Source organism: Pseudorca crassidens, chromosome 1 (assembly GCF_039906515.1).
Source record: "Pseudorca crassidens isolate mPseCra1 chromosome 1, mPseCra1.hap1, whole genome shotgun sequence".
In the NCBI taxonomy this organism is placed as follows: Eukaryota; Metazoa; Chordata; class Mammalia; order Artiodactyla; family Delphinidae; genus Pseudorca; species Pseudorca crassidens.
In genome coordinates this window covers 92,648,160-92,665,669 of record NC_090296.1, presented here as the reverse complement: position 1 = coordinate 92,665,669, position 17,510 = coordinate 92,648,160, and the positions used below count along the sequence as shown (strand labels likewise).

The 17,510-nt window shown below is 41.6% G+C and overlaps 2 protein-coding genes across 8 annotated transcripts in view; one reads left to right on the top strand and one right to left on the bottom strand.

The window, feature by feature from the left end:
- Nucleotides 1-7,332, top strand: part of FAM227B (family with sequence similarity 227 member B) — a 277,213-nt gene extending 269,881 nt beyond the window's left edge. Inside the window, exon 17 of the mRNA XM_067746547.1 lies at nucleotides 3,927-7,332. The gene's annotated coding sequence lies outside the window, so the exon portion shown is untranslated. The remainder of the gene's footprint in view (nucleotides 1-3,926) is intronic.
- Nucleotides 1-17,510, bottom strand: part of GALK2 (galactokinase 2) — a 139,251-nt gene that overhangs the window by 11,821 nt on the left and 109,920 nt on the right. For 6 of the 7 annotated variants that reach the window (XM_067746466.1, XM_067746484.1, XM_067746460.1 and 3 more), the window contains one exon: nucleotides 2,945-3,146. The exons of the other annotated variant lie outside the window; for it this stretch is intronic. In XM_067746466.1, the coding sequence (XP_067602567.1) occupies nucleotides 2,945-3,146 (202 nt within the window). The remainder of the gene's footprint in view (nucleotides 1-2,944; nucleotides 3,147-17,510) is intronic. 7 annotated transcript variants of the gene reach the window in all.

Below are 17,510 nucleotides of genomic sequence, written 5' to 3'. Positions count from 1 at the left end.
GTTTAGACTCCAATTTCCCATGGGACACAAATAGCCTACTGAAAAGTATTTGCTGACTGAGGAAGGAATGGCATCAATGACTGTATCTACTTAATTCTCCTGGGCTGTCCTCCTCTGAGGTTGCTCTACCACTCAGGACCTTTTAGTAACTAGCAACCAACTGGAGTATTTGGAGAATATTACCTACTGGTCACAGTGACAGCAAAGAAAGAATTATATAAAGAAACTTAAGGACCAGACAAGTATTCTGGCCAATATTTCCAACATGCCAAAAGATAATCTTTCAACATGGGAAACTTGTTCCTTATATGGTTATGGAATAAGTAGAAATTAATTTTGATACTTAGCAATTCCAGACAAAAAAAACATAAAAAAGGGAATGAGCTCCTTATGCTAGACACAACTGAATTTTCCTCAGAAAAGCAATACAGCAAATGAAAATGGGCTAAACAGAGACACTTTAGCTTCCATTAAGAAAAGGCAAATAAACAAATAAATGAAAAAAAACAAAAGGTGTGCTCTTCCAAACCCTTTTAAGACACAGCCACTAAATCTTTCACTAGAACCACATTTTAAAAAAATATATAGACCTATAGACTTCTAGAACAGAAAAACACACTGGAGATCACAAAGCAAGGCAACAGTCCAAAGTCACAGAGCTCAGAATGAAAAGAGGCAGAGCTAGAACTCAACCTTCCTAACTTCCAGCCCAGTTTTCATCCTTCTCCACACACCACCTTCCCTGCTCAACGTGGCTTTGCTCCATGTTCAAATATTACACGCTGTGACAACCAAAGTCTCCAGCATTAAAGCGTTAAAGCTGGAAAAGGAAAATAGGTAAAAAAATGACCCACATTAAAATACAATCACATCTCAGTATGACCCAAGGAGAGAGAAACAGGTGAGGCAAAAAACACTGGATCAGGAGCTAGGCTTTCCCACTGACGCGTTATGTTACCTTGTTCAAATCTCTTAACCTCTTAGTGGTCTCTTGATCTCTAAGGCCTCTTCCTGCTTTCATACCTTATGGTACTAGAAGATAATTCTGACCCAGAAATGTGAAGCCCGACCTTCGGAAACAAGGAAATTTTCTCAGGCCAAAAACCCGGGAGTCATCTTGGTTCCTCTCTTTCACCCATACAGAGGAAATTGTCTTTACTCTTCCTTCAAGGCATATCTGGCCTAGAATCATTTCACACTTCCACTGCCATCTTCTACTCAAAGTCAGAGTGCTTCCAATGGCTGACAAGGCCCAGGGGTATGACTCCCCACTACCTCTCTTACTTCATCAACTACTACTCTCTCCTTCCTGAACTGCCCTCCAAGCACACTGGTCCTCCTGCTGTTCCTCACATGTGACAGCCATGTACCTACGTCAAGACCTCTCTACTTGCTGTTCTCGTTACTTCACTTCCTTCAGGTCTTTGCTCAAATATCCTCTCCTCAGAGAGGCCTTCTTCAGCCACTCAGTATTATCAGCCACTCAATATAAAGTACTAGTACTCTCCGTCCCTCTATTATTTTTTTCATAACACTTATCACTACCACTCAATTTATTTTTAATTGTCATTTCCCTCTTTACCCATGAGAATGTAAGCTTCATAAAGACAAGAGCTGGTTGACCATCCCAGAACAAGCAAGTTCATTCGAGAATTCCAGGAGGCTGGCAAATGCCCCTCCGCTGCTTTTCAGGTGGGATTCAAACTACCCCACTATCTTCTTAGCAACGATGCTTCTTCCTAGTTTCTGCACAAATCATTCCACTTCCTCTTATTTCCAGAACTGAACAATATCTGTCCCTTCCATTCACTGGGCCCTTGCTATTTTCAGAAAAGAGCACTTAAAATGAAACAAGCTCTGGAAGGCTTTCTGGCAATCAGTGAGCAAACACTGACGTCAGCAGAGTGATTCTCATCAATGCTATGTTCAAGTCTCTCCACAAGCTGGGTTACATATGCCATTTGTGATCACTGGAGCTACTTGGTTTAAACTTTTCGGGCTGGGAATGTGGCAATGAGTGAGGCAAGCCACAGGTGCCAAGTGGTTAATTATATTTTCATTGCTAATTGCAGGCAGTTTTGTATGATTTTCTCACAGTGGAAATAACATCTAACCATTTGAGAGTTCTCCCAATTTCCCTTTCTGTTCTCCAAGGTCAGTGAGCGCCTTCTGGGTAAAGGAACCATTTTACTCTTTTATCCATTCTCTAGCAATTATAAGGAAGTTGTTCTCAGGCTTTGTGAAAGAGTTTCCCTCTTTACATTTCTGTCTCAACCGACCATTCATAAACTGGACTTTCTTCAGTCCTTTTCCCAAATTGCCTAACCTAAACCTGGAAGACAGGAAATGCTGACTCTCTGAGCAATTCCTTCAGCAACCTCTCCCCTGAAAATACATTTCTATCTAACCTAAACCTGGAAGACAGGAAATGCTGACTCTCTGAGCAATTCCTTCAGCAACCTCTCCCCTGAAAATACATTTCTATCAGGCTTGAGGTCCTCTTTCCTTTTTCTCCCCTCTTTTGAATAAAAGTATTAAACTTAGGACACCAAACAGGAGATGCTGGTAGAGCTGCAGTGTAGTGGGAAACACTGCTTAAAATATCATGAGAAGAAAGTAACGACAGGGTCTGTGTCTGAGCAAATCTCCCTGAAACACTTAATCATCCAAAGACAGAAAAGTCTTTTTTATGATGTTGTGAAGAACTGACTCCAAACCTGGAGCTTCGTAAAGCCATGGAGTCAAGTCTCCAATCTTTCATCCTACAGATTTTTAGGAGGGAACAAGTCTAGCTCTATGTCACAGACCACCCCTCTTATAGGAAGTGGGAAAAGATCTTCCTTCACTTAGAAGATTACAAAAATGCTTCTTTTTTCCCATTAATTTAAACAATTTCCTTGGGCAGCATCCTGCAGCCCCTGCCACACTGCTCTTTCAGCCTCACCGACAGATGTCCACCAGCTGGTCCAGCTCAGGGCAGCTACACTCGTACATGTCCCGGCAGCTCACGTGGCTCTGGTTCATTAACTCCCCCAGCAGCTGGACCGTGTTGTCAGGTGCTTCTTCACATATCTTCTTAAACTGGAGCACTCTCGCAGCCTCGCTATACACGTGCTTTGCCCGCTGGTAGAGTTTGAAGGTGAGCACTTAGGAAGGAAGGGGATGGTGAACAAGGTTAGCGATAGTTACTGGCCAAAAAGAAAGAAAGAAAGTAAGGAAGGGAGGGAGGGAGGGAGGAAGGAAGGAAAATTTTTTTAAAAAGAAATAGTTACTGAACAATTCAGTGAAAAGAAAAATACAGTTATTGAGAACATCCATTTCTGTCTTTATTATCAGTACCTTAGACTTTAAATAGGTCTTTCTTTCACTGAAAGAATTCTTTAAAGTCTAAACTGGTCTCTTTTCAAGTCCATTTTACTTTAAGTTCACACATCTGAAAGTGGCAGAAGCAGAACATGTCAGGACGTCTGACCCCAGAGCCATGTTCTTTCCACTGTGATCCACCAGAAAGAACCACTAAAAATGCTTATGCTAGCAATTTTATTTATAAAAATGTTTCCTATAGCTAAGCACAGTTACTTATATATGTGTGTGTGTAAAAAAGCACAATTATTTATATATGTGTATATAGCGTAGCATTATCATAGCAGAAAATAATCAATTCAAATGTCTAATGACAGAAAATATATTTTAAATTATGCTACCTCTATTACAAATATTGCTACTAAAACACAGATTCTAAGATAATTTAATACATGGAAAATTGTTCGTTAAGTGAAAAAACAAGATATAAAACTATGTGTATGTGTATACATTTTAATTTTTAAAAATTATAAGAAGGCACCAAAATGTTAACAGTCATCATCTCTCTGTGGTACATTGTGGGTGATTTTATTTTCTCCTTGACATATTTCTGTACTTTACAGATTATCTACAATGACTCTAACTTCAGTTACAGAAACTGTCCTACTGCAACGGCTGTGTCTATAGTGCTTATGTAGTCCCTTGAATAACAACTGAGACCTCCTTACCATTCATTTTCAACCGTGCTCAACAGTGGTTGAGCTGGTGCAGTGGGTCTGGGAAAAATTTGGAAAATAAATGGAAGCTAAGCAACCTGGCTTGCTGGAAAGAGCCTGGGCTGAGAATCTAAAGGTCTGTCATTTGTTCTCATCTGTGTGACAACTCGCTGTACCCAAGTTGCTACTTCTATAGAGCTCCAAAATGAGGCTGAAAATTACTTCTCAGGATCCTTCCTGCGCTAACATTTTATGATTCTATGAAGTACTTCCTCCAAGAATTCCCCTCATATTGTTGTATTTTGGGAAAAGGATCACTGTGACCATTGCCTTCTGTTTGCATCCCCAGTTGTACTCTCTGCTCTCCTCTACCCGCTGTCTGCCCCAGAAAGCTGACCTGGATGGATTACACCAGTGGGTTCCCTTGCCTCTAGATTGGAGAAAGGGAGAAGATCAGCAAGAGATGGGAGGGAATTACGTCCTTCCTGCTCACTGGGTGGTGATATGCGCGAGCAGACGCAAACGCAGCTCATTGTATCAATAGCATGATTCCTGTTTAACTCAAACACATGAGACCTACAACAAATTTTTATACTTGACTTAAATCCCTCAAACCTCCCCCTTATAGGACTCGTACTAGCCACAGCCAGAAAATCAGCCTAATTTGGACTTCACCCCTGACTCCCCTCAGCAATAGTGGGCCCCCCCCCCCCCGTATCAGCCTTACTCCACTCAGGCACAATAGTTGTGCAGGAGTCTTCCTACTTATTCAACTTTACCCTTTAACAGAAAACAACAAACATATTCAAGCAATAGCGCTATGATTAGGAGCCCTTGCCACCCTATTCACAGCAATATGCGCTGTCACCCAAAATGACATTAAAAAAATTGTCGCTTTCTCCACTTCAAGCCAATTAGGACCTAATGATGGTAACAATCGCATCAACCAACCCTGTCTAGCTTTCTTACACGTATCTGCACACATGCTTTTTTTAAGGCCATACTATTCACATGCTCTGGGTCCATTATTCACAGCCTGAATGACGAACAAGATAATTCGAAAAATAGGGGGCCTATTCAAGCCCTTACCCTTCACCACAACAGCCCTTATTATCGGATGTCTGGCACTGACAGGAATGCCTTTCCTCACCGGCTTCTATTGTAAAGACCTGATCATTGAAGCCACTAACACATCTTATACCAATGCCTGAGCCCTATTAATAACTCTAATTGCCACCTCCCTCCCTGTCTATAGTACCCACATTATCTTCTCCACACTACTAGGACAAACTCGCTTCTCTCCCTTAACCTCCATCAGTGAAAACAACCCCTTCCTAATTAACTCCATCAAACACCTGCTAATTGGAAGTGTCTGCCGGATTCATTATCTCCAACAACATCCCCCCAACAACAGTCCCCCTAATAACTGTACCCCTACACCTAAAACTAACTGCCCTTGCAGTAACCATCCTGGGCTTTGTATTGGCACTTGAAATTAACCTTAACACACAAAACTTAAAATTTATTTACCCCTCAAATACCCTTAAATTCTCTAGTCTCTTAGGATATTTCCCCACCATCATGCATCGTCTGCCTCCTTACCTAAACCTATCAATAAGCCAAAAATCAGCATCTTCCCTCTTGGACTTAGTCTGACTAGAAAACATTTACCAAAAACCACACCCCTCATTCAACTAAAGTTCTCCACGCTAATCTCAAGCCAAAAAGGCCTTATCAAACTATACTTCCTATCATTCCTTATTACTCTCACCCTTAGCATGCTTTTATTTAATTACCACGAGTGATCTTCATAATAACCACAACACCAATAAACAGCGACCAGCCAGTAACAATCACCAACCAGGTACCATAGCTACATAATGCCGCAATCCCCATAGCCTCCTCACTAAAAAAGCCAGAGTCACCAGAGTCACTCGGTCTCCCAACCCATTGAACTTAAACACAACTTCCACCTCCTCATCCTTTAAAATATATAATACCATCAAAAACTCTATTATCAACCCTGAAAGAAATGCCCCCAAAACAATCTTATTAGAAACCCAAACCTCAGGATACTGCTCAGTGGCCATAGCCATTGTATAACCAAACACAACTAATATCCCCCCTAAATAAATCAAAGACACTATCAAACCTAAAAATGAACCACCAAAATTCTACACAATCCTACACCCAACACCACCACTCACAATCAACCCAAAACCCCCATAAATAGGTGAAGGTTTTGAAGAAATCCCCACAAAACTGATCACAAAAATAACACTTAAAATAAATACAATATATGTCATCATCATTCACACATGGACTCCAACCATGACTAATGACATGAGCAATCATCGTTGTCATTCAACTATAAGAACACCAATGACCAACATCCGAAAAACACACCCGCTAATAGAAATCATCAGCAATGCATTTATTAACCTCTCAACCCCATCAAACATTTCATCATGATGAAATTTTGGCTCTCTACCAGGCAGTTGCTTGATCCTGCAAATCCTAACAGGCTTATTCCTAGCAATACACTACACACCAGACACAGCAACTGCTTTCTCGTGGCAGCACACATCTGTCGAGACGTTAATTATGGATGAATCACTCAATGTATACATGCAAACAGAGCTTCCATATTCTTTATCTGCCTTTACATTCACGTAGGGTGTGGCCTATATTATGGATCCTGTGCCTTTCTAGAAACATGAAACATCGGGATTATTTTGCTACTTACAGTTATAGCCACTGCATTTATAGGCTACGTGCTACCATGAGGACAAATGTCATTCTGAGGGGCGACAGTCATTACAAACCTGCTCTCAGCAATCCCATATATTGGCACCACTCTTGTCAAATGAACCAGAAGGATTTTTCCTGATCCATTCGACATAGGACCACTCTTAAGGTGGTACTAGGATTTTTTCCCCAGCTTCCTCCTTGCAGAGCTGCCTGGAGCTGGCTCTCTTCCCCCACTGAAGGACACTAAAACTTTCAAGGTAGACTTTTCTACATGACTCTCTCCTCCAGCGTCTGCCTACAGGTTCCTCTCCCCTAGAATATTACTACTTTTTCAGAAGTGCTTTTACGTTCCACTTATGAACCAATAAATTATATTAAAGTTTCAGGTTACATTTTTTTCCCCTCCACGGCACCGCCCTCCTAACTCTTGGAGATGGATAAAAAGGCAGCCAAGGTTAGAGGAGGGGACTAGCCATTCTTAGCATTTGTGCAAAAGTTTAGTAAGTATAAGGGTGGGGCTAACTTTCCTACAAGTTAATAAAGAATTAAATTTTTCTTTCAAGGTTTCTCAACTGAGTCATATAAATATATTAAACTCACGGTTAACAACTTGCATCAATGAAATGATACGAGTTCATGTGAATCATCCTATTCTAGTTCAAACAGGACCTAAATTTAGTCATCAATTCTAATCGTTTCTTCTTTCACAATGTGTCTTGTAATCATCCCTCCCTTCTAGTCCCACTGTCATTACCCAAATTTACACTATTATTCCCTTTCCTACTTGAACTATCCTGCAGTGATCTCCAAACTTATATTCCTGTCTTAATCTCTCATTCCTGCAACCTACCTTGAGGTTGGTGCCATCGGATTGAGCTCCTAACACACAGCTTGACTCATGTTACTACCCAGAACACTTCCTGCTTCCCCAGTGTTTACTACAATCCAAATTCCTGCACGCAACAAGCTCGGTCCCAATAGGATCTCTTCCCTTCAGCCAAAAGGGCCTATGTGTAGTTACCCAAACACTCCCTGCTCCTGGGTATACTCATTAGTCCATACAGAAATAGTTTCTTGCCCTTTCTCTCCCTGTCAAAATTTTACCTCTTTCTGAAGGTTCCATTTAAACTTTATGCTCCGTGAAACCATGAGACAGTGCCAATAATTTTATAATTTTATACATGTTAATATAATCCAGGTTATAGAATACACATTTTGAAAGGAAGTAAAATGACTTTGGTAACTGTAGTTTAAAATTGTTCTTTCTAAAAATTGAGGTTGAAACAAAATGTTTAAAATTCTAGCTTTAGGATTCCATATGTTTCAGTTTTACTTTTGAACTACGTCACCTCCCCTAATCATGGGCCAAGTTACAAAATCAGAGCATGGGGGCGGGGTGGGGGTGGGTATAAAAAGAGAGTATTGGTTCATTTCTACTGTAATGTCCCATTTATGAAAAAATCATCTAGTTTCCAGGTCCACTGGTATTTATGGCTGCAGCACAAAAGGGCACGATAAAGTGACATCCACTAAGATCACAAAATAGTGCTATTTAGCTGACAAACCACTGTGCTATGTCCCAGTTTGCAAAGACTTTTTTTAAACTCTGAATTATAAAATTTCTCAAATATACAGGGCAGTAGAGAAGGTACAATAGCAAATTCCACAAGCCCATCACCTAGACTAAACAGTTAATCACTTTTTGCCATATTTGCTTCAATTGATATTTTGCTGGTGTTTTAAAATAAATTATAGATGTGACATTTGCTCCCTACATATTTCAGTGTGCAACTCTATAAAATAAGGATATTTTCTTACATAACCTCCATATCATTACCACATCTAACAAAATTACCAATGATTCCTTAATATCATCTCATATTCAGTCCATATTTAAACTTTCCCAGTTTAAATTTCAGTCAATTTACAGCAGAATCCAAGCAAAGTCCACACATTATATTCAGTCTTATGTCTAATAAGTCTCTTTTCATCAAGAATTTACGTGATTTTTGATACTCTGGATTGTCAATGTCATATATATAAAATACAAGTATATTTTAGGGCCACATCCTGTAATAAAATTCAATATAGTCCATAAGCAACAGTATGCTTTGGTTTTCCTCAGGATTACATAGTCCTTTAAGATTAAATATTTTCCTTTAGGATTAAATATTCTCAAATAGAAACTGTTCAGAGAGATGTGTTTTTTCATATTAAACCTTAGGACTGGTGTTTTGATTTGTGACAAGAAACATTCAGAACACACTGAGCAGATTACCAGAACCTCACAAACCTGGCACCTCCTTGTGTCTACTCTCTATTGCAGAGTGTTTCACAGCAAGACTTCAGGAGAGAAACGTCTAATGAGGACTCTTCCTGGGCATTCTGAAGATGTGTGAGAGATTGCCATTGCTCACACCTACTGAACGGTAGTTAACTCAGACGACAAAGGAAAGGGCATAAAGGGCATCTGTTTTCAATTGTGATATAAAAATCTTGACAAAGGCTACAACAAATTTGGAGACCACCCTTTGGGAGGGAAACCAGTTCTGTGTTGTCTGGTCATCACAAATGCTCTCTGGATCCAGGGTTCTGGCTTGTTATATGCTGGCAACTCAACAGGTCTCTGTTGTGCAGATACCAAAAAGTCCAAGAAAATCTGAAACTTCGTCTATGGACAAAGCTTTCTTCCCTATCCAGTTAACTTTAAAATGGATGCTCCATCTCTCTATAAACTCTTATAATCCTTGACAGCAATTATTATATTAAAGGATAAAGGAATTGTTTCTTGCTGCATGAATGCTCATTGCTGCATGACTACTTCCAAAGCAAATTCAGTTTAAGAATATAACACCAGGACTTCCCTGGTGGCACAGTGGTTAAGAATGCGCCTGCCAATGCAGGGGACACGGGTTCGAGCCCTGGTACGGGAAGATCCCACATGCCGTGGAGCAACTAAGCCCGTGCGCCACAACTACTGAGCCTGCACTCTAGAGCCCACGAGCCACAACTACTGAACCCATGAGCCACAACTAATAAGTCTGTGTGCCACAACTACTGAAGCCCGCACGCCTAGAGCCCATGCTCTACAACAAAGAGAAGCCACTGCAATGAGAAACCCGTTCACCGCAACAAGAGGAAGCCCGAGCACAGCAATGAAAACCCAACGCAACCAAAAATAAATAAATTAAAAAAAAAAAAAAGAATATAACACCAGGTGCCATTTTCCTAAAATACTGCTAGTGTCCTATCCCATCATGGGAAATCTGAGGCTTCAAAGCAGGATATATCACATGGATTTTGAAACAATGACTTTCTCCTCCATGAATCTTAGGTAATTTCTGAATCTAATCCTAAAGTCATGACAGAGATTCTGAGATCTCAATGATCACAGCCATAAACACCTAAACTGCAACAGCTGTACAATAAATTCACTTGAATAATTATTTATTTGCTAGCTCTAAACTTTCCTTTCCCTCTGACTTCCTTGCTGAACCTCCAGTACACCACACAGGCTCCTGCCTGAGGCCCACTGCCACAGCTGTTTTGTTAGCCTGGAATGCTCTTCCCCCTGATCTTGACCTAGCTGGCCCCTCCTTGTCATTCAAGTCTCAGCTGTCACAGCTTCAAGAAGACTTGCCCTCAACTCCAGTCTAGAGTAACTCCCTCACATACACGTTCTTTCCATCCTGTTTTATTCTCCCAAAACTATTTTATTTATTCTCCCAAACGCCATCCAATTTTCTTGTGTGTTCATTTGTTCAATGGTCTGTGGTTATCTCTCACCACTAGAAGTTCAGCTTCAGGAGAGCAAGGGCCTTGTCTAATCTCTTCACTTTTGTATCTTTAGCAGCTAAAATAGGGTCTGGCACCACAGGAGGGTCTCAATAAATGTTTATTGAAAGAATGGTTCAGTTCCTAGTCTTTGTACAAAACTGCACCAAAACACGGAAAAAATCAACAATAGGGAATATGAGGAAGACCTACTAATTTGGCAGTTACTGCTTACTAGCACCTTCACCAAAAAGTGGGGGAAATTTCCTAAAAGAAGGTTTGGAGATAACTGGTAAACTCCAGTGTCCAAAGTATACCTAATGCCCAATGTCACAGATGACTGAGAATCGTTTATCCTGTATTTTGTTTCACAGATGTGGGAGAAAAGAGAGTTCTAGAACAACCAAAATGTGTTTCAAATAAAAGGGAAGGAATAGAAAATAGATCATCATAACCAGTTAAAATAGAAGTTCTTTTTTTTTTTTAGACAATCGTTGTAGCAAAATTGTGCCTACTTACTTCTACCATAAAAAGATGGCTATGTAGCTTATGATCAGAGGCCATCTCTAATCAAGGAATCTAAACCAGGGCACAAATAATTGGTTATCTTGTTATATCTTTGGTGGGAAAGGATGAGAAAAAGCCTGTGACAGAAGAAACACACTGGGCACCGTTTTCCTCATAAAAGCTCTGAGAGCACCAGGTCAGCAGTAGATGGAGGACATGCTCATTCAATCTCTGAAAGAGCCCCACTGATTTAATTTTTTCACTGATTTAATTTTACATTCTGCACTCAAGAGCTGGTAGCCTCCCCTTTATTACCTCATCTTCTACTAAGAGTGATGCCAGAAGCACTGAGTAAGATGACCATCCAACGACAGTCAACCAAATAGCTCTTAGTGAGGCCTGGCCTTGTGCCCCACTCTATGCTCCAAATGACAGGAAAGACCTGTGAAATAGAAGCCCTTGCTATGAGGAACTTACAGCTCAGTTAAACAAATAAGACAGCCTATGAGACCACTGGAGACTGACCAACCACAGCAGATATCCAGGGGCTGTAAATGCTAGAGGCGCACCAAGAAGACAGAGTTTGGTGAGGGAAGAGCTGTAGTGGGAAGTGTCACAGGAGAAGTGCCTGAGCTACAGAGCTTCCTTGCTGTGAGGACAGGATGGCCAAAGGCCCAAGCTGAGACCAGGCAGAGCCTGCTGATGGGCTGAAGGGGGCAAACTGACCAGAACGGGGGGCAGCCTCTTGAGGAGGCTGTCCTCACATCTGAGGCTTTAACATCCTCTGCTACACATGTCACACAAAGGTTGCAAACTCACAACCCATGGTCCATACCCAACCACAGTGATGCTTTCTTTTTTTTTTTTTTAACATCTTTATTGGAGTATAACTGCTTTACAATGGTGTGTTAGTTTCTGCTGTATAACAAAGTGAATCAGCTATACATATACATATATCCCCATATCTCCTCCCTCTTGCATCTCCCGCCCACCCTCCCTATGCCACCCCTCTAGGTGGTCACAAAGCACCAAGTTGATCTCCCTGTGCTATGCAGCTGCTTCCCACTAGCTAGATATCTTACGTTTGGTAGTGTATGTATGTCCATGCCTCTCTCGCTTTGTCACAGCTTACCCTTCCCCCTCCCCGTGTCCTCAAGTCTATTCTCTGCATCTGCATCTTTATTCCTGTCCTGCCCCTAGATTCTTCACAACCATTTTATTTTTTTTAGATTCCATATATATGTGTTAGCATACAGTATTTGTTTTTCTCTTTCTGACTTACTTCACTTTGTATGACAGACTGTAGGTCCATCCACCTCACTACAAATAACTCAATTTCGTTTCTTTTTATGGCTGAGTAATATTCCATTGTATATATGTGCCACATCTTCTTTATCCATTCATCTGTCCGTGGACACTTAGGTTGCTTCCATGTCCTGGCTATTGTAAATAGAGCTGCAATGAACATTGGGGTACATGTGTCCTTTTGAATTATGGTTTTCTCAGGGTATATGCCCAGTAATGGATTACTGGGTCGTATGGTAGTTCTATTTTTAGTTTTTTAAGGAACCTCCATACTGTTCTCCATACTGGCTGTATCAATTTACATTCCCACCAACAGTGCAAGAGGGTTCCCTTTTTTCCACACCCTCTCTAGTATTTATTGTTTGTAGATTTTCTGATGATGCCCATTCTAACAGGTGTGAGGTGATACCTCATTGTAGTTTTGATTTATATTTCTCTAATAATTAATGATGTTGAGCAGCTTTTCATGTGCTTCTTGGCCATCTGTATGTCTTCTTGGGACAAATGTCTATTTAGGTCATCTGCCCATTTTTGGATTGGGTTGTTTGTTCTTTTACTATTGAGCTGCATGAGCTGTTTATATATATTGGAGATTAATCCTTTGTCCATTGATTTGTTTGCAAATATTTTCTCCCATTCTGAGGGTTGTCTTTTCGTATTGTTTGTAGTTTCCTTTGCTGTGCAAAAGCTTTTAAGTTTCATTAGGTCCTATTTGTTTATTTTTGTTTTTATTTCCATTTCTCTAGGAGGTGAGTCAAAATGGATCTTCCTGTGATTTATGTCATAGAGTATTCTGCCTCTTCAATAAGTGGTGCTGGGAAAACTGGACAGCTTCATGTAAAAGAATGAAATTAGAACACTCCCTAACACCATACACAAGAATAAACTCAAAATGGATTAAAGACCTAAATGTAAGGCCAGACACTATAAAACTCTTAGAGGAAAACATAGGCACAGTGATGCTTTCTTGACCCACATACTGTTTTTCTAACTGGGAAATTTTTCATAAGAATCTGGATTTCTGCTTTCCCTTGAAAAACTGAAAGGCCTGGCAATACTGAACCTGCATTCTTGCACAACAGCTGTTGGCTGGAGCTGAGGAGCAGCTAGCCATTTAGACAGGGCATGCACTTCATTTCCATGCAGTCCCCACCATTCCCAATTATCTGATGGCTAGACTGCCTCATTAGTTTACATGTCTGCCTGGTCCCTCTAGGCATCTGTGTGTGGGACTCTTTTTCCATAAGACTGTCTATTATAGGAATTCTTGGCTAGAGAGAGAAGGGTGGACAAACCAAGTGAGTCATCGTGCCATAATGGGCCACTGTTACTGTTACTAATGAATCCCCCCTCCCTTAGGTGCATTGACAGTTCCATATGGAACAAATGTCCATTTTCTTGTAAATTCTACTCTTTGGACTTACTTCTGCTCCCCAGACATTTGTAAACACTTGACAGCCCTTGAGAGATCTGAAGAAAGCTCTCATGCCTTATGGTTTTCACACATGGATGAGGATCCACTTTGTGCCGGTTTTAATACTGAGGGAAAAACAACAAACAAGATAAGCTCTTTACTCTCAAGAAGTAAGTCCAGGGGACTTCCCTGGTGGTCCAGTGGTAAAGAATCCACCTTACAATGCAGGGGGTGCAAGTTTGATCCCTGGTCAGGGGACTAAGGTCCCGCATGCCGCAGGGCAACCAAGCCCACGCACCACAACTACTGAGCTCGCACGCCTCAACTAGAGAGCTGGCGTGCTGCAAACTACAGAGCCCACGTGCTCTGGGACCTGCATGCCACAACTAGAGAGAAGCCTGTGCGCATCAACAAAGAGCCCCCGCGCTGCAACGAAAGATCCCGCATGCCTCAACGAAGATCCCACGTGCCGCAACTAAAACCTGACACAGCCAAAAATAAAAATTAAATAAATAAATAAATAATAAAAATAAATCTTAAAAAAAAAAAAGAAGCAGGTCTAACAAAAGACAAGTGTTGGTGAGGATGTGGAGAAACTGGTACCCTTGCACGTCATTGCTGGGAATGCAAACTGGTGCAGCCTCTATGAAAAACAGTACAAAGGTTCCTCAAAAAATTAAAAATAGAACTACCTTATGATCCAGCAATCTCACTTCTGGGTATATCCAAAAGTATTGAAATCAGGATCTCAAAGAGTTATTACCACTTCCATGTTCACTGCAGCTCTATTCACAATAGCTAAGCTGTGGAAGCAAACTAAATGTCCATCAATGAATGAATGGATTGAAAGAATGATATATACATTATTATTATTATAGAATATTATTAAGCCTTAAACATGAAAGAAATTCTGCAATATGCAACAACACGGATGGACCTCTTGAGGACATTATGCTAAGTGAAATAAGCCAGACACAGGAAAACAACTATTGCATGATTCCATCTATATGAGATAGATAGAATCATCACATTCATAAAATCGAAGGCCAGAATGGTGGTTACCAGAGACTAAGGGAGCAAAAAGTGGAGAGTTATTTATCAACAGACAAAAAGTTTCACCTAAGTAAGATGAATGAGCTCTAGAGACTTACTGTACATTTACCTATAGTTAACAATAATGTATTGTACACTTAAAATTTGTTATGAGGATAGATTTCATATCAAGTGTTCTTACCACAATAAAAAATAAAATAAAATAAATTTTTAATAAAAAAGAAGTAATAGGGCTTCCCTGGTGGCGCAGTGGTTGAGAGTCCACCTGCCGAAGCAGGGGACACGGGTTCATGCCCCGGTCCGGGAAGATCCCACATGCCGCAGAGTGGCTGGGCCTGTGAACCATGGCCGCTGAGCCTGCGCGTCCAGAGCCTGTGCTCCGCAACGGGAGAGGCCACAACAGTGAGAGGCCCGTGTACCACAAAGAAAAAAAGTAATAGTCTACTAGAGAGAAATTGTTAGATATGAACAATAAAGGGTAACAGGTGGTAAGGCAGCTCCTCACAGCTAAAGTAGAGGCACAAAGTCAAGAGGGTGTCCTGATCTGGAAGCAGAAGCTGAGACAAAAAACTTGGGTGCAGGTAGTAGAAATCCAGGAAGCAGGAGGACAAGAATAAGGCAAGTGAGACAGGAAAGAAGAAAAGCAAATAAAAGGTGCTTAATATGCAGGTCACCACTGTGAACAACCACGGCCTAATAGCTTGGGGGCCTCTCCAAAGAACCATGTAGTATGTGTCCCAGAATTGGCCCACCTGTGGATGGGAAGGCTGGGGCATTTACCCATGGACACTCCCATGTTGTCCCCAGAGAGGTTAACTTCTCCACAAAGATGTGCCTGGACAGCATGGCTACCTTCAGTGACTTTGGAGAATGCCCAGGACAGCAAAGAGACACTCGTGCCAGCTGCTAGCTTGACAGGGGCTGCTGGCAACGCTGAAAGCAGGTGGGCCGAGGGGATGCGGAATAGTGATCATGACCTTCACAGTCCTCCCGTGAAAAGGTGAAACCAGCCAAGTCTAAAAGATGAGTAGGTGTCCAGCAAACCAACTAAAAGCTAGGGTGAGAAGCAAAGAAAGAGAATGGGAATTTAAGACAGAAGGAACTTCATGAACAAAGACATGGAGATTAAAAACCATGAAGTGGGCTTCCCTGGTGGTGCGGTGGTTGGGAGTCCGCCTGCCGATGCAGGGGACACGGGTTCGTGCCCCGGTCCGGGAGGATCCCACGTGCGGGGGAGCGGCTGGGCCCGTGAGCCATGGCCGCTGAGCCTGCGCGTCTGGAGCCTGTGCTCCGCAGCGGGAGAAGTGCTTTTAGAGAATCCATAGTACCTGGATCTGATTGGAGCATAGAAAGAGGATGAAGACCAGAAGCAACAAGAAACACAGTGAAAGAGAAAAATGGAAGCAGTAGGCAGAGGTCAGATCACAAGGGCTTTATATTATGCTAAGTAAGATGTTTACATTGTATCCTGTACATAAGTGGTTCTTGGCCTTTTCAGAGCCTTTTGAGAATCAAATAAAAGCTATGGACCTTCTCCCCCATCTGAGTGCATAAATATCTGAAATTCTACACATAGTACAACATACAGATTCCATAACACAATCCTTTGATTCAGGTTAAGAATTCCAGCTGGAAACAAGAAAACATTACTGGGTCTTTAGCAACTATATAGTCAGGATTATTGTTTGTAAACAACAGAAACCTACACGAACTAACTTAATCAAAAGGAATTAATTTTAAAGTTATTAGGGAGCTCACAAAATCTATTAAGATTACAGATTCCTAATCTCTATTAGAACTCGAGAACCCAGGTGGGGATGGGTCAGACGCCAGGGGAAACAGGCAGCGGGGACCATTGCCGAAGTCTCTCCGCAAGTCTGGATATGACATTGGACTCTAGATACTTTGTCAATGAACCCTGTGGCTATTAGACTCAAAGCCCAAGACCTAAGCATGTGCCAGGACACAGGATGAACTGAGGACCCTTGCTCACACTCAGGTGACAAGTGACCTGTGAGAGGCAAATCTGACTCCTCAGTTTCCACCATAGGAGGCAAGACCTCTCACCAGGGTGCATACAGCAGCAGATTTCCCCAGGAAAGGGGCCTGGATGCCAAGTAGTTAAACTATGGCATCTGCCCCAGCAGGAGCGAAATATCACAGCTCTGTTAGCATTTAAGTTTTTTCTCCAGACCAGCCCCCCAGTTTCTCTCACATGATTGGATTTCAACTCTCCTTCACTGATTATTTCTCTGAACACACGTTAGTCTGTGTATGCCCTTCTTAAAAGTGGTTACCCCAGTTGGTCTGAGGAGTGCAAAGTAGAGCTGGACCATCATCTCCCTCATTCTCAATACAGCGAGTTTCTTCACGTAGCCTCACAGAGCCAAACTGCGTAAAGATTGTGTGGCGATGGAAGAACGCAGAGCACTGGTTTTCGAGCTAAAAAGTGATAAATATTTAGGAAATCAGACTTAACTTGGATAGAGACTTCATCTCAGGATAATGAATCAAAACAAAATACTTTCCCACTGTTTGGGTGGGGGGCTAAAAGCAGTTGTGGTTTTAGCCATCTTTGCACAGTCATGGAGCTGCACGCTACTGGCCAATTTCTCTCCAAACACAAAGCTCCACTGGGCTACACCAAGAGCTGGTTTCCAAGGACAGCCATCCAGAGGTGGGTGGGG